The sequence below is a fragment of the Lytechinus pictus genome, chromosome 4, assembly GCF_037042905.1.
Source record: "Lytechinus pictus isolate F3 Inbred chromosome 4, Lp3.0, whole genome shotgun sequence".
Classification (NCBI taxonomy): domain Eukaryota; kingdom Metazoa; phylum Echinodermata; class Echinoidea; order Temnopleuroida; family Toxopneustidae; genus Lytechinus; species Lytechinus pictus.
Window position 1 is genome coordinate 30,056,624 of NC_087248.1, and position 21,374 is coordinate 30,077,997.

The 21,374-nt window shown below is 35.8% G+C and overlaps 1 protein-coding gene across 5 annotated transcripts in view; it reads right to left on the reverse strand.

Annotated features, from left to right (window-relative positions):
* The window catches only part of LOC129258652 (transient receptor potential cation channel subfamily A member 1 homolog), a 59,999-nt gene that overhangs the window by 4,710 nt on the left and 33,915 nt on the right, over positions 1–21,374 (reverse strand). For 3 of the 5 annotated variants that reach the window (XM_064098802.1, XM_064098799.1, XM_064098798.1), the window contains 11 exons: positions 21,049–21,185; positions 18,293–18,414; positions 16,496–16,627; positions 15,761–15,775; positions 11,045–11,178; positions 9,363–9,692; positions 8,147–8,299; positions 4,718–4,826; positions 1,688–1,779; positions 993–1,211; positions 414–482 (listed from right to left, as the gene is read on the reverse strand). In XM_064098802.1, the coding sequence (XP_063954872.1) occupies positions 414–482; positions 993–1,211; positions 1,688–1,779; positions 4,718–4,826; positions 8,147–8,299; positions 9,363–9,692; positions 11,045–11,178; positions 15,761–15,775; positions 16,496–16,627; positions 18,293–18,414; positions 21,049–21,185 (1,512 nt within the window). The remainder of the gene's footprint in view (positions 1–413; positions 483–992; positions 1,212–1,687; positions 1,780–4,717; positions 4,827–8,146; positions 8,300–9,362; positions 9,693–11,044; positions 11,179–15,760; positions 15,776–16,495; positions 16,628–18,292; positions 18,415–21,048; positions 21,186–21,374) is intronic. The other 2 variants (XM_064098803.1, XM_064098801.1) reach the window with 1 other exon arrangement.

Genomic DNA, 21,374 nt, shown 5'->3' on the forward strand with positions numbered 1-21,374 from the left:
CAGTTACGCTTGGCCACCCAGCGAGTTGTAAACTGGTAGTGGTCTTGGTTTATTTTCAGGCTGAGTTTGGCTCAGCTCAGACCAAGCTCTGTGGCTTAACCGCATCCCGACTTTTGGCTCTTGCCCGCAAAGGAAAAGGTGCTGTTTATAGTCCAATACTTATGGTATGCACTTTGCTGGTTATTATTATTATTATTATTATTAAGACCAGTTGCTCATGAAAGCCGCTTTCCTTGTTTCCCTGGTGTTATCTTTATATACAGGTTTCAGAGTATCAAGAATTTGTCTATAAATCCACACTTTCAAATAATTTTTTTTTTCATCTCCCTAAAAGATGGCCTTTATCTGCCATAAATAACATTTCCCATCTCCAATAGTGGCTTTAAATATGTATTTCAAGGGCCTGTCCATACCTGCATAGCAAGTCTCTGTAATTTGGCTTGCTCCTGTACTTCCTTGATATCATCTACTGCCAGACCGACCTAAGATCAAATGAAAAGAAACATTACATTAATGACAAGATCCTTCAACACAATCAGCTAGAATATCCAAAGTGCATGTCACCATTCTAATCCAGTGCAAGATTTTATGAATGTAATAGCTCTAAAACAGATATGACGTGGAGGACACAAATTACAAATCAGTCGTATTTCATTAATTCCCAAGTTTACATCAAAATTAAATTTATTTCAATCCGGTGACTAAAAAAAATGAAATATCTACTTTTCTTTCCTTTTTTTTTGGGGGGGGGGAGGAGGGGAGGGTGTTATATTCAGATACTTCTCAAGCATAGAATGAGCAACAAAAATGAGAATATAATCTTTGCATGTACAGTGTAGCTTAATGACATTTAATCACTTCAGTTGTATGATATATACAAATTAAACTTAAAAAAAAAAAAAGACGGACCTGTGGGCTATATACAAGTAGTCTGTATTATTATTTGTTTAACCCTCTAAACAAGCTTCAGATCATCTTAAAGATTTACTCACCAGTAAGTTCATAATGATGATTGACATGATGACAACGAAGACGACAAAGATAACGTAGGTGATGCCCTCGTAGTAGACGTTCCCAAGGAAATCTTCTTGCTGGGTGAGATCAGGTTGATCAAGGTAGGTTTGAGTGTGGAAAATTGAATCAAACTCAAACTCACCAATCATCATGACAAACGTCTTCACCAGAGAGTATTCTATGCGGTTGAATGGAGACTGAAAATAGAGAAATCAAGAGAATGTTTATTACACACCGTCGGCACTTGGATTACACCTTTGAAAAATAGATTATGTCATAAACACTTGGGTTACTCAATTAATATTTTGAATGATAACAATAATATCGATATAAATTTAATATTATAACAAAAACAATACAGTTAACATAAACAATAACAAGAATATTGACAACAGCAATAACAATATGTCTACTACTACTAATAATATTACTACTACTACTACTACTACTACTTCTACTACTACTACTACTGCTACTGCTGCTGCTGCTGCTGCTGCTGCTACTACTACTACTACTACTACTGCTACAAATTATAATAATAATAATGATAATGAATGGCATTAAAATTTAACACTTTGTGTTTGATATTTAGGATTTGTATCAAACATCACTTTTTATATGCTGGTTACTGAATAACTTTACAAGACAATATGTAATATAATGAATTACAAACCTGATTCATAAGAAGTGCATAGAAGGCCAATGCGAAGGCAATGATGAAGAGGATGAATAAAACCACAAACTTGGTAAAGGTTTTCAAGATATCTGAAATCATTCAAAAGATAAAATGTTTGCAAATATTTCTTTACAACAAATGACAGATCTAGTCATAATCCAAGTTCACAGATTGCTAAAGGGCAGGAGATTGAGGGTTGTTCAGGAGATTGAGAGTTGTTCAAGAGATTGAGGTTTGCTCAGGAGATTGAGGGTTGTTTAGGAGATTGAGGGTTGTTTAGGAGATTGAGGTTTGTTCAGGAGATTGAGGGTTGTTCAGGAGATTGAGGGTTGTTCAGGAGATTGAGGTTTGTTCAGGAGATTGAGGGTTGTTCACGAGATTGAGAGTTGTTCAGGAGATTGAGGGTTGTTCATGAGATTGAGGGTTGTTCAGGAGATTGAGGTTTGTTCAGGAGATTGAGGGTTGTTCACGAGATTGAGAGTTGTTCAGGAGATCGAGGTTTGTTCATGAGATTGAGGGTTGTTCAGGAGATTGAGGTTTGTTCAGGAGATTGAGGGTTGTTCAGGAGATTGAGGGTTGTTCAGGAGATTGAGGGTTGTTCAGGAGATTGAGGGTTGTTCAGGAGATTGAGGGTTGTTCAGGAGATCGAGGGTTGTTCAGGAGATTAAGGGTTGTTCAGGAAATTGAGGGTTGTTCAGGAGATTGAGGGTGACAGGAGATCGAGGGTTGTTTAGAAGATAGAGGGTTGTTCATGAGATTGAGGGTTGTTCAGGAGATGGAGGGTTGTTCAGGAGATTGAGGGTTGGTTGTTCAGGAGATTGAGTGTTGTTCTGGAGATTGAGGGTTGTTCTGGAGATTGAGGGTTGTTCAGGAGATTGAGGGTTGTTCATGAGATTGAGGGTTGTTCATGAGATTGAGGTTTGTTCAGGAGATTGAGGGTTGTTCAGGAGATTGAGAGTTGTTCAGGAGATTGAGGGTTGTTCATGAGATTGAGAGTTGTTCAGGAGATTGAGGGTTGTTCATGAGATTGAGGGTTGTTCATGAGATTGAGGGTTGTTCATGAGATTGAGGGTTGTTCAGGAGATTGAGGGTTGTTCAGGAGATGGAGGGTTGTTCATGAGATTGAGGGTTGTTCAGGAGATTGAGGGTTGTTCATGAGATTGAGGGTTGTTCAGGAGATTGAGGGTTGTTCATGAGATTGAGGGTTGTTCAGGAGATTGAGGGTTGTTCAGGAGATTGAGGGTTGTTCAGGAGATTGAGAGTTGTTCAGGAGATTGAGGGTTGTTCAGGAGATTGAGGGTTGTTCATGAGATTGAGGGTTATTCAGGAGATTGAGGGTTGTTCAGGAGATTGAGGGTTGTTCAGGAGATTGAGGGTTGTTCAGGAGATTGAGAGTTGTTCAGGAGATTGAGGGTTGTTCATGAGATTGAGAGTTGTTCAGGAGATTGAGGGTTGTTCATGAGATTGAGGGTTGTTCATGAGATTGAGGGTTGTTCATGAGATTGAGGGTTGTTCATGAGATTGAGGGTTGTTTAGGAGATTGAGGGTTGTTCATGAGATTGAGGGTTGTTCATGAGATTGAGAGTTGTTCAGGAGATTGAGGTTGTTCATGAGATTGAGGGTTGTTCAGGAGATTGAGGTTTGTTTAGGAGATTGAGGGTTGTTCATGAGATTGAGGGTTGTTCAGGAGATTGAGGGTTGTTCAGGAGATTGAGGTTTGTTCACGAGATTGAGGTTTGTTCATGAGATTGAGGGTTGTTCAGGTACAAGTAAATGTATCATTTCCTTATGATACTGACAGTGTTCTACACACCATTTGCCAATTTTTATTAACATTATTTGTAAAAGAAATGATTTTTTTTGAAAAGTTTAGGAAAATAATTGTTGGTCAGTACATTTAAAAAAAATTATCACAAATTTTAATAAAAAAAGAAATGTGACAAGGGTCCATCAGTCAGGTTAAGGAATTTTCTCTCTTTTTTGCCTAATCTAAAAAAAAGGAAGCTAAAGAAATGTCAAGAAATAGCAACATCATAAATTTTCACAGAAATAGGAACACTGAGTTTAACCCTAAGAAGACTGGGGGGGGGGGGCTGATTCAGCCCCCCCCCCTCAACATTTTTCGCGATAAATCTGCCTCTTGAAATTTTTTGACCTCGTTGCTCGCTGACTTTTTACTTTCAAGTCTCGCGCAACTTTTGAGACCAAAATTGTGACCCCCGAGTACGCGGTTCCGAAATTACGCAACATTTCGTAAGTGCATGCAGACCCAAAATTACTCAAAAACGTGAATTTGTGTACAAACCCAATGCAAATAGTGTTTTTAGCCAAAATTCATAAATGTATCATTATTTTTCCTTTTACTGCTTAAAATCAATTAATTTTATCTTTTTTATGGTCAAAATAAAGGCCCCAACAATTTCCATTGAAAAAACAATAAAAAACAAAAAGTCGAAAAACAAAGAAATACATAAGAAATTTAGAAAACAATTGAATACATAAGAAAATAAATGTGATGTCGAAATTTTTGAAAAATAAATTTGATCAGATGCCTATCTAGAGTATGTGAAACAAAAATTAGCATTTTAGGGGCATTATTTTATTAATTAGAGCAAACTTATGATTTTAAGCATAAATTAGCATAATTAATGAGCAATGAGATTTTTCGCAGAATTTGATATTATAGTTTTGTAGATAATGCCATGGGTAACGCGCGTGCCAATTTTTGTCGCGATCGACTGCCGAGATCATAAGGTGGGGCTGAATCAGCCCCCCCCCCCCCGTCTTCTTAGGCGTTGAAATAGCCCAGTCTATTTAGGGTTAAATGGCAATTCTCTATTCCCCAAAATAGAAATTTTCTGCATAATGTATAAGGTATCCTTTCTTGTGGTAAATGATACACATCAGATTTTGATTGGAGTTGATTTAGTTCAGAAGGATCACCAATTGTTGGTAAAGTGTAACTTACAAACAGCTTTATGACACACCCATCCGAACAAAAACAGTAAATTACATCATACAAATTACCAGTAAACATGACAACATATATGCCGAGCTGGGGAAACTTTCTTATGAAGAGAATGAGGTTGATCCAGGCAAGGAAGATCCCTGCAGCACCGCACTGCCATTGCCATGCCTACAAGGTTAGAAGAAAAATATCTCGTGAAATTAGAAGTCACTAAAAATAAATGTGCATGGAGAAATGAAGTCAAAGTGAATTATTCTAGATATAATAATAGCATTGTTACCAGCCACCCCAAAGGAAGATTCTAAGTAAATAGCGAATAATATAATTTGGTCTCCAATAAGCAGAAAAATTTGAAAATTATCTTGTCTGAAAGAGCAATTCTTCTTAAAGGAAACCCAAACCCAAGAAGAGAAGCAATCTTATTGGAAAATGTGAAACAGGAAGAACAATTTAAAACAAGTTTCATCAAAATCGGTTATGAAATAGGCAAGTTATGGACATTTAAAAAGTCTTGTTGTACTTTCTATGGGTATCCTCAAATTGGCAAACATGCTTCAAAATTGCTGATTTTGTGGACAATCCACAATTTGTTTTGTAAACAAATTTTCAGGTTTTCCTCATTATTTTACATATTTCACATAATTTTCTTCTGGCCTTGACATATGTGGTGTGAATTATATTTTCCCATGACATATATTATGCTCAGAATGAGGCAATATGCAATTTGAAAGATAATGGGGAAAATCTGAAAATTTGTGTACAAAACAAATGGAGAGTTGTCCACAAAATCAGCCATTTTGAAGCATGTTTGCCAATTTGAGGATCCCCATAGAAATTAAAACAAGACCTTTTAAACATCCATAACTTGCTTATTTCACAACCGATTTTGATGAAACTTGTTTTAAATTGTTCCTCTCATTTTACCCTTTCCAATAAGATTGCTTCTCCTCTTGGGTTTTGGTTTCCTTTAATTCTGTAAAAAAAATTAAGTTCTAAAATTAAATAAAAGAATTGATAAAAGAGTTTCTTTGACACCATTTTTTTTACTATTTGTGGTCGCATCGTGGTCTAGTGGTTCTGACTCTCCCCTTTTCAAATCCTAGCCATGGCGTGTTTTCCTTCAGCAAGAAATTTAATCACACTGTGCTGCACTCGACTCAGGTGGGGTAAATGGGTACCGGCAGGAAGTAATTCCTCAAAAAGCTGTGCGCACCAAAATCAGTAGACTAGCTTAGCCGGGGTAATATAGGAGTGCCTTGAGCACCTAGCATGGTGGATGCGTGCGCTATATAAATCCTATAACATTTTTTTTCATTTGAAAGTTTCACTGAGATTTCACAGTGTGCATCTCAGGCTTGAGGGAACCTTGCCCCGGGGACCTCGACACGACGTCTTTAGTACGTGTTCGGGCTGCCGCAGTAAGAGGGAACCCAAACTTCAAACCTTGCTTTTTCCTTATTTTTTTAAGCTCTTCCTTAAAGGTCAAGTCCACCCCAGAAAATTGTTGATTTGAAGCAATAGAGAAAAATCGAACAAACATAACGCTTCAAATTTCATCGAAATCGGATGTGAAATAAGAAAGTTATGACATTTTTAAGTTTCGCTTATTTTTCACAAAACAGTTCAATGGGCAACTCAGCGATATGCAAATGAGAGAGTCGGTGATGTCCATCACTCACTATTTCTTTTGTTTTTTATTGTTCGAATAATACAATATTTCAATTTTTACAGATTTGACAATAAGGATCAACTGAACTTAACCATAAACTGTTAAAACAATGATAATTGCACATGTTCAGGGAGAAATAAAACTTTGTTTCACTTGACAAGGAGGAGAAAATTAGAATATTTCATATTTCATATAATAAAATACAAAAGAAATAGTGAGTGGGTGACGTCATCAGTCTGCCAATTTGCACACCGACCAGGATACTGTTTTGTGAAATTAAGCGAAACTTTAAAATGTCATAACTTTCTTATTTTACAGCCGATTTTTATGAAATTTTCAGTGTTTTGCTTTTTGGATTTTTCTCATTTTTTTCAAATCATCTTTTTATTGGGGTGGACTTGTCCTTTAATTTCTTCTGCATTCAATCAAGTACTTGTGATGGTAATTGTTGATCAATTTTGACAAGTTGTATATTATTTTAAAGCTTAGGAAGTGCCTTTTTGAGCTCAATAACAATCCCAATATGCATCTTGGGTGACTTGATGTTGGTTTTGAGGCGGCAGGTCACAATTTGTCTTGGACTAGTCCAGTCTGTCCTCTTCGAGAGGGATGCTACCATTTACAAAACCCAATACAGAGGAGACAGATATGATTTACCCTAGTGCCACACTATCCTCCCTCCACTGCCAACTCAACAGAGATATATTCCCCTCTATTTTGGGCATTGAAAATTGTACCTTCTCTGACAAGACTGAACTGTTTGTAATCCTGAGATCACCTAAGATCAGTGGCAGTGAAATTAGTAGTTCATGGTATATTACTCTGACATGATCACTGGTCACACTGAGGTAATGAGCACTTTTAGAAATGCACGTTGACATAGACGACTGATACAAGATGACATCATTTTTTGGCGTTCCATATGCCTCAGGTCCTCACACACGTCCACTATCAGAATCGAGAACCTCACCTCGCCACATCCTTTTTGCAGTTCTCCAAAATCATAGTCGACGTGCAACGTGAGTGACGTCATTTCAACCGCTCAAGCCCAGCATGAAGATCAACCTTTCCCCTTTTAAAACACAGTTTTCAGTGACTTTTCACAAATTAATGTAAGTTGTATTTTGTTTATCATATTTGAAATTGCTTTCTGATCTCCAAACTATATATCGATAAATATCCTAACTCGCGTAAAAAGGAATCAAAGCAAGTGAAAGGGCAAGTGTGCACAAGTTGCACCTTCGCATCACCCGACCAGGTCGCCAGGCAATGGTACGCCAGATCTTCCGGGTCGGGCAGCATATCATGACCCCCTGGTTATCGCGCTGTTTCACGTGGACATACGTACACGCACAAGTCGAGTGAAATCTAAAGTATTCGCATCTGCAGTGAACAAGGGCAGACGACGGCGTTGAATCGAACGATCAGACGACTGCTACGTCGTTCTCTTTCACTGCTCCTAAAAGTCTCTAATATTGTGATCAGCAAAACAACTCAACTTGACAACATCAGCAAAAGCAGCAGTTGCAGCATTACCATCATCACTACTATCAACATTAATATCATCATCATCATCATCATCATGGCCATCATCATCAACACAACATTATTCATCACCATCATAATCACAACTACAACGACAACTACCACCACCATCATAATCATCATCCACATCATCATCCTCATCCTCATCATCATTATCAGCATCATTACCACCAACAACCAGGAGCACCATTAATGCCATTCTGGTTCCTATTTCCTCCTTGTTTGTGTGGTAGAGGAGAGGAGGGGTATGGAGAAAAAACAATGGAACACTTGCCTCTCTGACCCTGATTTCTCCTGCATTTTCTCCATAAGGGTAGAAGTTTGGACTGATGGGTGCGACGAACAGGATGGCGAGACCATAGACACACCACTCCAACAGATTCTCAAAGTCAAGGTAGTTCAATTTCTGATGGTAGATCTGAACCACCTGCAAAAAAGGAAGTACATTCAGAAGAACTTGATTATAAATACATTAATCCTACGTTTATTTACCCCCCCCAAAAAAAAAACCTTCCCCCAAATTTGTTGAAATTTCATATTTCACATCTTTGCATCCATGAAATACCCATCTAATTTCTGTGAAATCATTGTGATTTGAAAGGAAACTATCAAGAAAGTGAAGATTATTCCCTTTTTTCTCGACTCTGAAAGACCGTTTTCAGTTGATGTCACACTCAATCAACCTACATTAAAGACTACATGTGGGACTGTGTGACATCAATTGAAAATCAATCTTTCAGAGTCAAGAAGGAACAGAATATTCTTTTATTTTTCTTGATAGTTTTAACCTACTGTATATCAAAACAATTTCAAGGAAGTATGGAAAATAGATGGACATTTTATGGTTGTAAAGATAAGAAATGTCAAATTTCAGCAACTTATGGAGAAAGTTTTCTTTTTTACACATGGTCAAATGGTTACTAAAATACGAAAATGTTTATTGCTTATGGCATTTAAAAGTTTTCGACTCGGCCCTAAAATGCATGTACATGTATAAGGGGGCAAAAATGAGCAAACGTTAACAAGTTGACGAGCAAGGAATTTTTATTTGTGTGGTAAATCGCTTATTGATCTTTACCTGCTTTGTCTTCTTTCCATCGAGTGTTATCCCACATGGTCTAATCCAATACCGTCTACATCCATTTGATTTGAGGAGGCGCGATAGATCTATCGGTAGAGCGGGGGTTCTTATTCCAGTGACCCTGGTTCGACTCCCAATTGGTGTGCTAATTCCCTTTGGTAAGACATTTAAATCCTCATTACCAGGTCCCTTGGAGAGGACCTTAAGCCGTCAGACCTCTGGTTGCTTACTTACAAGCATTCATGCTTTCTTTAATAGCAATCAGGTAGAAAATCACTACCAATTACCATTAGCTAACAATTGGTGAATACATGGTAATGTGATTTCTTGGATAAGATCTGACCAACATGGTGATGCAGCGCATACCGCTCCCAATAAAACACCAACCAAATCTGCTTGAATAACTTACCTCTCTGAGTAGATTTACCCCAGCAAGCGCAATGATGAGCCAGTGTCCTATCTCCCCAAAGAGAAAGAACGTTGCATTGCTGTAGGACAGCATCCAACGCGCATTGCCATCAAACTGGAAGACCACCAAGCCTTTGCCGTCCGCATTGGTGGTGACGTTGAAGTAGAACGGTGGAGGGTTGACCACCAGGTATCCAGTGAACACGGTGAGGAAGAGGAGATAGAAGAGGAGGGAGGAGTAGTAGAAGAATCGACCGTAGCTACTCCACTTGTGGTTGAGGAGGCTGGTCACCAGAGGATGTCCGAGCAGCTGTTCTCGCTTCGATCTCACCTATTCAAGGGAAGGAATGGATTAGCCTAATAAATACCGATTCTGAGACTACTCAAAATGTACGACATGTTTGTAAAGAGGGGGAAATCAGATGTTAGTCCTACCAGCTCTTGTGATTGTTTCCATAGAGATCACATTTTCTGTTCACTTGCAGCAAGGAGTATGAATTGATGTGCTATACTTAAGGACGTTCCACAGTTATGTTTGTGCGCATTATGATCTGCGCATAGTTTACACTCTGCGCGCTGACGTCACAATGGATGAACAGGTGATTACTTAGCTGCGGGTATGAGCTGATTTTTCTCATCTTCTGCACTTTAACTACAAATCCGATGCGTTATTTCATGAAGCTAAAAAACTGAATTATTCCATGGACCATTAAAAAAAAAATATATACAATTTCAAAATACTTTACTCTTCAGTGCTGCCAAGAATCACGAATATTACCCAGAGTTTGAATAAATGGTGGAGTGGTTTTGATTTTTTCTTCACATAGATACAAAGCATTCGGCGCATTTTTGGTGTTTTAGAAAGCACATTTGCTCTAATAAAAATGCTGATAGTTTAAAAACAAGCACATGAACCCCTATTTTTTAATGTTTGTACCTCTAAGGTTTACCTTCCTTTACAACTCTGCAAATTTTGGTGAAAATGACATGGATTATGAATAAAGTGCAGCATTTATTGTACGTTTGTAGTTTGTTACTGATATTTTACATTTTTTAGATTGGGATTTTGTTATCTTTTACGCCATTTTTAAGAACTAACAGTGCTGTTAAACTTAAAATTGCCAGCAAATAGCACTATAAATAGATTCTCCATTCTAATGATACAATTATTAACTCTCTTGCGAAATTTGATGACCTTTTCATGTATTTTGACTGAGTAATAGAGGTTTAAACTCATTGTAGTAATCTTGGGCGGTCTAAAAATGCCAAATTCTTTGAATGCGCAATTTTTAAGAACATCAATTTGGGTGAACTTTGAAGCTCTATAGCAAAAAATCAAGCACATGGACCTATGTTAATTTTTGCATATTTCGAATATTAAGGTTCTTAAGTATCTATGTGCAAAGTTTGGTGAAAATGACATGGATTTCACTTTAACTGTGGAACGTCCTTAAAGTAGATCTATCAGTTATAAATTTGCAACAGAATTTGCAATTTATTGCAAAATTTTTCTTCTTGTAACACCCCTTGGATTAAGATGGAAGAAGAGGCACTGATCAGGGAGTTAAATCTAAATCTCACAAGTTTGTCCATGGTCAAGAACCAGGATGATCAGTTCCACCCCTACATTTCTAGTTGAAGAACCCAATCTTCCCATGGAAGGCTTGCCGAGATGGAACTTACCATTATGACAAGAGGGTGGTTTTTCCTGATGAGTTCAGAACTGGTGGTGTATGGTGTTGCACTGTCCCGAAGAGTACCATTGTCTTTGAATGGCGAATTATCTGAATAATCGGACCCACTCTCTGATAAGTTGTCTGTTGAATTCACAAAATAAATAAAATTATTAAAGCAAATATGAATGATACCAATAAAAAAATTGCAATTTGAAAATCAGTCACTGAGCATAGCATTGTTATAATTGATCAACAACTACCAACCCTACCGATCACTCCAGACATCCGACAAGAACCTTTTAGTTGTTCCGAAGGCAACCTCCCACACCCATGGCGACAGAGCCTTTTCAGTTGTGGCTCCTACAATCTGGAACTCACTTCCTAGCTTAAGATCTCATTCTTCTCTAAGTTTCTTTAAAGTATCACTTAAAACATATCTCTTCCGTAAATAGTATAATTTTTACAGTTAATATGTTCGTAGTTAAGTTGGTAGTTTAGATATGTAAGGTAGTTACGTTGGATGTTAAGTTATGTATTATAAGTGAGTTTAGTTTATCAAGTTAAGTATTTTGGTTTTGTGATGTAAAGCACTTACATGTAAGAGAAATTTTGATACATGTAGGTGCTATATAAATATTGAATTATTATTATTATGATAATGATTATAGACAAGGCTTGGGCCCTGTTCTGTATGCAAGACACTTTTTTTACTATAGCTACAAAATGACACTGGTATGGTATTAAATTGTCATCAAATTGCCATTTATCATTTAAACAAATGATATTATACATGTAAATCCAGGAACCTATTATACAAACATACATGTACATGTATCAGCAAATCCAGTTGTTAATTTTTTTAAATAGCCATAAAAAAACACACATCGGCAGTGAGCTGTTAAAACCTAGGATCTCAAAAGTAAAGAAAACTTTAAGACAGATCAGTAACAGCTGTCTTAAAGAGTTATTGTAAGAAATTGTCTAATCAATCACAAAATAAAGGTAAAAGACTTTAACAGCCCACTAGAACTATATGAAGATAATATTTCAAATCATAGCTTCAACTGAATTGTTGTTTATAAGAGCACCATACAAGCATACATAATACTCGACATGTTAAATGAAATTCCTTCAATATAGACATCACTAGTGCATATAAAAATATCACAGAGTCATAATTAGACTCACAATTAACTTGTATTATATCACACTGTATTAGGTGTTAAAATTACAATGCAAATCTGCATCTACATTCAGAACAAAAACACAACTTTCAAATTGATTTCGCTTAGTCTAAGATACAGTACATACAAGAATTTTCAGAATGAGTTGTTACACAAAATCAAAATTATTGAAAGAACATAAAAGCTCAAAATAACTAGAATGAAAAGCAAGTTAAATATCAAATCATATAATCTCATGAATACTTAAAGGGACAAAACATTGATTACTTAAAGAGGGTTGGAGAGATAGAAAAAAATAGACCTACAAATAGACAAGATGCATTTTCAGAAGACATTTATACATAAATACAATATTATTGCAAGCAAATAAATGCACACTAGACTCAAAAGAAAGATGCAGAAAGTATTAAGAAAACAACTTTTTAAGGGGCAAAAAAGGAATTGCTGAAAGAAAGTGCAGACTTTATTTATTCATTTATTATTTATTGGGCATTTCAAAATAAATATAAAGAACTTTAATAATAATAAGAACTGTGCTGTGCTAAGACAAATAAATATCCATAAAAATAAATGACTGAAAATAAAAATTAATTAACGTTGAAAGGGGGGACTTGAGGGTTAAGGCACAAATGGATTTAAATATCAACAAATGGATGGAATGACACAATACATTATACATGTAAACTGTTACTGTATGTCTACAATATCAAGGATTGGCAAATAGAACTGTCCTTATTTTGGGACATTTTAATAAGAGTTTGCATCCGGTACAACCCCCCCCCAAAAAAAAAAAAAAAAAACAGTAAAGCCTATTGATTGTTAAAAAGCCTAAAAGCAATAAGTCAATTAAACTGTCTTGCTTTTGCCTTAAAAACAATCTTACTAGATTGTGCATGGTAGAGAAAAATCTTGATTTAACTCAAAACCATTAGGGGCTTCAAAATTTGGATAGGAAAATAACTATTACGTGACAAGTGAAAATAATAGAGAGTGGTGAAATTTGAAAGAAAATTCTACAAGGAATAATAATGTTATGGTTGTGTGAGTAATGGGATGAAAATAAGATTAATTTATTAATCACAACTTCAACATAATGATTTACAGTTAAAGTTGTAAGGTATCCTTCAATTTGACTATAAATGCTCTTCAATTTCTAAACTACATGTACTATCTGCGGCACAATTTGTCTCTTTTCTTTCATGAAATAAATTTTACATGTAAATTGGATTTCATGAGGCCTTTTCTTTCTCATCCTTCATTAAAAAGTATGATGAACAATAAAAATTGTTATAAGGTGTAGGATTCCAAAGTGTATGAGAAGATATTTGAAATTTGCATTAACATTAGACTGAAATTTAAGTTTAGCAATTGCAGAAGAGCTATTGCTCCATAGACATTTTAATAAATATTCGAAATAATTGAAATTGAAATAAATATTTGATTTCACATTAAACCAACGTTAATGTCAAGGAAACTGACACGGGGAAAACATTGGCATTTCAACCAGCAGCATTTGAAAGATGCTCCAAATTCTAAATAACAAGATTCAGAAAAGAAATTGTAGAATAGGCATTTCACTTTTCAGCATTATTTTGTTAAGATGCACCCAAAGTTTATAAGGTGTAGATTAAGGAAATAATTTGTAGGACACTGGCATTTCAATCAACAGCTTTGTGAGAATAAACTTCCTGTTATTCAGAAAACAGATTGTAGAATCGGAATTTCAAAGCAACACACCAAAATTGAACTTTACAATCAGGAAAACTAATCACATTTCCATACCCGAATACTCCGGATCGCGCGAATGCAGCAACAATTTGCACGATGATAGAGAAAAATGTAATCTATGTGGTTGTACAAGTAAATTCTACTGATATATGACATTTTAAATTAATCAATTAATTATGCTAACTTATTCATTAGTCATACTTTTTGCTCTAATTGAATAAATAAAGCTCCTAGAATGCTTATTTTTGGTTTGTAAAAAAATCCTGGTATCAAAATGGATTTTTTTTATTTTTTTTATTTCTTACGTATTTCTTTGTTTTCTATTCTTTTTATTTTTTTCTACAAAATTTGTAGGCAATATCATTTTGGTAATAAATAGCATCAAATTAAATGACTGCTGTCAATAAAAGAAAACAAGTGGAACGCCTCTGGCAGTCTCACCTGCATTACGCGATTTAATATAGCAGCAGTGCTAACTTTGAAAACTACAATAAAATAATCATTCACAAAAACACCATTCATATGACATAATACCACGTTCATTGACCATAAATGACATTTGAACGGTGACTTAAGACTTGTCAACTACATGTACACCCACATTTCATTCACTCTATCCATAAACTTTCAAAGTTATGATGGCAATTCAACAATTACCCCAACATGGCCTAAGTTTATTGACCTTAACTGACCTTTGACCTTGGTTTTGTGACCTGAAACTCACAGGGGATGTTCAGTGATACTTGATTACTCTTATATCCCAAGTTTTATGAACTAGATCTATAAACTTTCAGAGTTAGGATGGTAATTCAACAAATACCCCCAACACGGCCAAAGTTCATTGACCTTTAATAAATGACCATTGACCATGGTCATGTGACCTGAAAATCGCAAAGGATATTCAGTGGTACTTGATTAACCTAATGTCCAAGTTTCATGAACTAGATCCATAAATGTTCAAAGTTATGATGGTAATTCAACAAATACCCCCAACTTGGCCAAAGTTCATTGACCCTAAATGACCTTTGACCTTGGTCATGTGACCTGAAACTCAGGCAGGATGTTCACTCATACTTGATTAACCTTATGTCCAAGTTTCATGAACTAGATCCATAAATTTTCAAAGTTATGATAGTAATTCAACAAATACCCCCAACTTGACCAAAGTTCATTGACGCTAAATGACCTTTGACCTTGGTCACGTGACCTGAAACTCGAGCAGGATGTTCACTAAATACTTGATTAACCTTATGCCCAAGTTTCATGAACTAGGTCCATATACTTTCTAAGTTATGATGTCATTTCAAAAACTTAATTAACCTTCGGTTAAGATTTTGAAAATAATTCTCCCAACATGGTCCAAGTGCATTGACCCTAAATGACCTTTGACCTTGGTCATGTGACCTGAAACTCAGGTAGGATGTTCAGTAATACTTGATTATCCTTATGGCCAAGTTTCATGAACTAGGTCCATATACTTTCTAAGTTATGATGTCATTTCAAAAACTTAACCTTAGGTTAAGATTTGATGTTGACGCCGCCGTCGCCGTCGGAAAAGCGGCGCCTATAGTCTCGCTCTGCTATGCAGGCGAGACAAAAACAATGACACGTGTTGCATGTATAACTGACTGACCTGGATGGCAACAACTTGCTGCCAAATGCACTACACAGTGCAGGAGCTACTAAGTGCTCAGTAAGTGTATTTACACTAGGTGTGAAAGATGGTTACAAAACACTTGTTAGACACCGAAAGCACACCCCTCTTTATTTGTCATTAGGCAACACAATACAAATCTAGCTTAAGTTCTTACCTTTTGTAAAACGGCCTTAGAATTGAATTTATGATTTCACAAAAGAAATTGTTTTATAAGAGATTTAATTATCAGAAATGCACAATGGGATTAAAAAAAATCACTTTCACATATAAAATAAAAATTCTTTGTAAGAAATCATATTCAAATAAGAGCAGAAAGCTTTCAAAAGAATGCTATAAATAGACATTCCATTCAATCTCTTCATTCACATGCAGATATGTATATAATTATTAAAAAAAGGCACCATGCTAATAATTCAAATGCAAAAATCACAAGTAACTTTGGTCACGAATTGGCTTTTAAAAAGGGGAAGAAAGTTACATTTCTTTATCAACATTATTTGAGCTAATGGCTTTACAGGTCAAGTTTCACTCTTGCAACAAACCAGTCCAAATTAAACATTTATAATGCTATTGTGTACTCCTGTTCACTTAGTCATCCCAGCGCTGCATTATAAAATTTTCTTTACAGGAAATGTCACTTTGGTCACATGCTTCCTATTACTACAAATGGGCAGTACATACATGTATATGACCTGCCACCCCAAAACCAACAATAAGTCACCAGGGAAGGTTCTCTGTAAATTGGTAAAATAGTAATTTAGTCTTCTAGTAAACCCAAAAAGAAATGTAAAGGTTGATAAGAAAATGGATAATCTGTTGGTTGTCTTGTATTGAATCATGTGTGACATGTGAACAGATTCATGAAACAACACTGGTTGATCTATCATACCTGATATATCCTCTCCCCATCGTGAGAACATGTCGTCAAGGAGCTCGTAGTCAAACGTGATACAGTAGTCTCTATGTTCCCGAGGTTTATCATTCTCGATCAGACAGTTGTTGAAAACCTTAATAGCCACATCTGAAGAAGGAGATTAAAAAATAAAAGAATGACTTGATGCACTGATATACCAACACACAATGACGCTTTACCATTCACTCATTCATATAATACAGGTATAATTAAAGCTAAGGACATGTAGCTCCAGTAAGAAAATGATTTCATGAGAAATCATTTGAAATCAAGATTAATTATCACCATTCAGTTTTATTGCATATCTAGATCATGTCCATTTGCATAAGCCTGACTATGTGATATTATGCAATCTTAGTTGCAAATGATAATGCTGCAGATCACCGACACAGATAAGAACATGTGGGACACTTACTTGGGAAAAGGCTCAACACCTGGCTGGAAGGCCATGCTTATTTTGCTCATTTCTCAGAAATTACATTTTTTCTACCATAATACTTTGGCACAAATATTTCTATTTATACAAAGGTCTACAAATACTTGGGATTGTCATTTTTAGTGGATTCTGTTTGAACTCCTCTTTATACTATTACTATAACTGGCATATGTATTTATAGGACAAGTCCACCCCAACAAAGAGTTGATTTGAATAAAAAGAGAAAAATCAAACAAGCATAACACTGAAAATTTCATCAAAATTGGATGTAAAATGAGAAAGTAATGACATTTTAAAGTTTCGCTTAATTTCACAAGACAATTATATGCACATCCTGAGCTGTATGCAAATGAGGGGACTGATGATGTCATCTACTCACTACCTATTTTGTATTCTATTATATTCAATATTCAATATTCTGATTTTCTCCACCTTGTCATGTGAAATCTGGTTTTATTCCTCCCTGAACATGTGAAATTAACCTTGTTCAACATTATGTGGTTCAGTCAAGTTTTACATTATTGTCAATTCTGTAAAAAACAAAGGAAATAGTGAGTGATGGACATCATCAACGGTGAACCTACTCATTAGTATATCACTGAGTTGTGCATATAACTTTTTTGAGAAAAATAAGCAAAACTTTAAAATGTCATAACTTTCTTCTTTTACATTTTGATGATATTTTCAGTGATATGCTTGTTAAAGTTGTCTTTTATGATTCAAAGCAACATTTTTCTGGGGTGGGCTTGACCTTTAATGTTAACAATAGGACCAGGCACTACCCCAGTGTGCAATTAAAGGAATTATTAAACTATGGTGTAGTGGTGTGGTGTAGCGGTTCTGACTCTCGCCTTGTAATCAGAGGGTCGTGTGTTCGAATCCCACCATGGCCTAGCGTCCTTTGGCAAGGCGTTAATCCACACTTTGCCACTCTCCACCCAGGTGTTAAATGGGTACCCGGTAGGATGTGAAAGCCTATATGTAGTATGCCTAGCAATTGAGTCTTTGAACTCTTGTTGGAATGCTCCCCAGGGAGTGGAGAAGGTGCATACATTGTATGCGGGCATGCAAGGATCCGATGACCGGGGTAATAATATGTCTGTAAAGCGCTTAGAGACGTCGTTCCGATGTGTTAAGCGCTATATAAATGCGGAATATTATTATTATTATTATTCTTATTACTCAGTAAATTAATGACTTAACTGGAATTGGAATGAATGATCATCTGTTGAGTACCAAAATATGACATCAATTTCCTTTTTGTTCACTTCAGGCATTAAATCAATGATAACCCATGCGTTTAAGGAGTATTTTTATGAGGATATAATAGAACTTACCAGGCATTCTTTTGATGAGTTTTCTTATGGGTGTGGTGCGGCCCATGGTGACAGGATCAATGCTCTCGGAACACATAGCATCTCGCCACTTAGGATGACTGATAATGGCTTCAGCAACATCACTAAATAATACAAAATATGATAGATACATGTATTTATGGTCATAATAATATGCAACATTTATATAGTGCTGTTATGTACAATGCTTCTTTGTGCTGCGGAGTATTATCTCAGCTTCGGCTTCAGCTTCATTAACTACACCAGTAAATTGCCAACTCGTCCACTCACCACATGGTCTAACTTCATTTAGACAAATGCCATTCCGTCCATCAACATTTCGGTCCAATAACCATTTGGTCCAATCATCACTTCGTCTAATCACCAAGCCTTGAAATAAGCGGGCGCTGAGTGCAAATTCGCGCTCATAAAGCCATCAATTGCACCCATAAAGCCCCAAAATCATCAAAATTTTGACGACCAGGCGCAAATATTTTCCAGGTAATTGCACCCGCCGTGAGTGAGCAGTGAAGCCATATCATACATGTAATTTAAATATCTGAAAAGCCAAAATTTACGATAAGCACAGTTTCAAATTGCCTAGTGCGTCTTTTTTTCTGTACCATAAAAAGTGAGCTATGTCCGTCTCTTTTTTCTGTAATACATGTGCGCGCGTGCTTCCGGTAGCGGTTTTTACATACTTAACCATGTGCAATATCTAATGCACACATTTCCAGTTGGGATATCACAATTCTGCGATATAGTAATTCGAATTGCACAGGAGATAAATCCCTGTTCACAGCACATACGATGTGCGAGTCTTTTATCCTCACAGTCGCCGACTTTGCTTGTCAAAACGGAGCCTTAATAATCCAAAATCACTTAGCTTATAGTTATGAATTGTAGCTTTTCAATTTCTTTCTTGGAGATGGGTAAATATCAGACAATAAATCATCAAACAAGGCTCCATCTAAAAAAAGAAAAAAACTTGAGTGTGGTGTTAGCTAGCCAGTTTGAGCTCATGTTCTCTGCCAGAGCTCTGGGTGAGATTTCTATCAATAATGGCCTAAGTGATGGTGATTTTCCGTTTCAGATAGAGTTTAGATTTCATGTTAATTTTTTAAAACTGTCAAAAAACTTCATGATTTCTTCATTGTGATAAATATTTAAGTTATTAATTAATACATTTTCACCAAATTTAGACTCTCCCAGAATGAAAGGCATTTTCTGTGGAGATTTGCGTTTTCAAATAACTTGTGAACCTACAATACATGTACATAGCCTATGGCTATGTGCTGGAATTTGAATAGACTGAGTTAGATATTGATTTAATTTCTTCATTTCTTTAACATAATTTATATGCAATCCAAGTGCATCTCACAGTCACAGTCACAATCACACACAAACACTCACCCACACCCGTGATTCTAACCATGAAAAAAAAAAAAAAAAATCTTTTTTTTCTAAATTTATTTTTTTATCTGAATTCTTTTTCTCCATCTCTCTCTCTTTTTTATATTGTTATTTTATTAATTTATTTAGATTTTTTTTTTTGGGGGGGAGGTTCATTGTTCGTGGTTCATTAAAGATGAAAAATAAATAAGTCCATGTGTGTATGGTTGTAAAGGGGATGTGGAGTGAGGGTGTCAAAACACTTAAACATTTAAATCTGATTTCTTAAATGTTTGAATAAGCCTAATACTTAGCATGCTATTCATGTACTAATTAAAAAATTGCAGGAGCTGCGCTTACTATAAACAAATTTGCGGTGTGGTTCACCGTTATACACTGTATATATATTTTTGTAATTGCCCCCGGTTCCAGAAAATTGCCCCCTGTTCCTGTAAAAAGCCCGTGAGCCAGGGCCAATTTTTTTTTTAAATTGCCCCTGGTCTGCAGCTGCTTATTTCAAGGCTTGCTAATCACCAGTTTGTCTATTAACCAGTTGGTCTAATACCCATTTTCTTTTCATTTATTTTTGCACAATTAACACTTTAGTTTAATTAGACCAAATGGTATATGGACTAAATGTCTATTAGACCAACTGGTTATTAGACGGAATGGCATTAGACTGAATGAAAGTAGACCATGTGGGGAGTGGACGAACTGATGGTAGACCAACTTATAGTAGACGAGTTGGCAATTGGACGAATTGGAAATAAACCACTACACCTGGGTGGACAGTGGCAAATGTAGATTAATACCTTGCTAAAGTACCGGAGTGCTGTTGAGGGAAATGAACCCCAGACCTTGTGGTTCAACGTCCAGACTCATCCACTGAGCCACAATACATCTATCAGATTGGTAATATAAAATAACAATGAACATTCCAGTGAAGTTCATTGTTTTGTTTTTTTCAAAGGTAATAAGTGGCCCAGGGACATTTTCACTGATTAAATATTAAAAAATTGTGGAAGAGTTATTGTCTTTTCTTACAGACATTTTGAGTAAAATGCCTTGCCAAATGGCATTTCTGTTACAATTGGAAATCTGACAGTTTCTTACTTAAAATATAATGGCAGAAAAAAGCAGCTGAAAACTGCTTATCTAATAAAAGAGAGCCAATGGAGTAAATTATAGAATCAAAAGGGGCCTAAGCTTTCGATCCTCTAGGATCAAAAGCTTAGGCCCCTTTTGACTCTTTAAAATATAATGAAAACATTTGATTTCCTTTTATAAAGAAAATCAGAGGTGCTTGATCATGAAACATCAAAGTTTTGAGATGAGGAACATTAAAATATCTCTTGAGGTATACTAACTCATGACCACTCTCAATGGCTAGATCCAGACTATTCTTCTGATCAGCATTGATCAAAGATAGATCTGCCTTCCATTCCAATAGCAGCTTGACCATATCAACATGGCCGCTGGATGCTGCAAGATGGAGTGGCGTTACCTACGAAACAAACAAAAAACATTTAAAATATACAAAATATGTGAAGCTAAAATCTTATCTTTAATAATAATGATAATATTCTATTTTTATATTATGCTTTAATACATGATTTGATTTGATCTATTGATTTCCGTTTCACAATTGTACATAATATGATAAACATAACATAACAAGGTAAAATAGTACAAG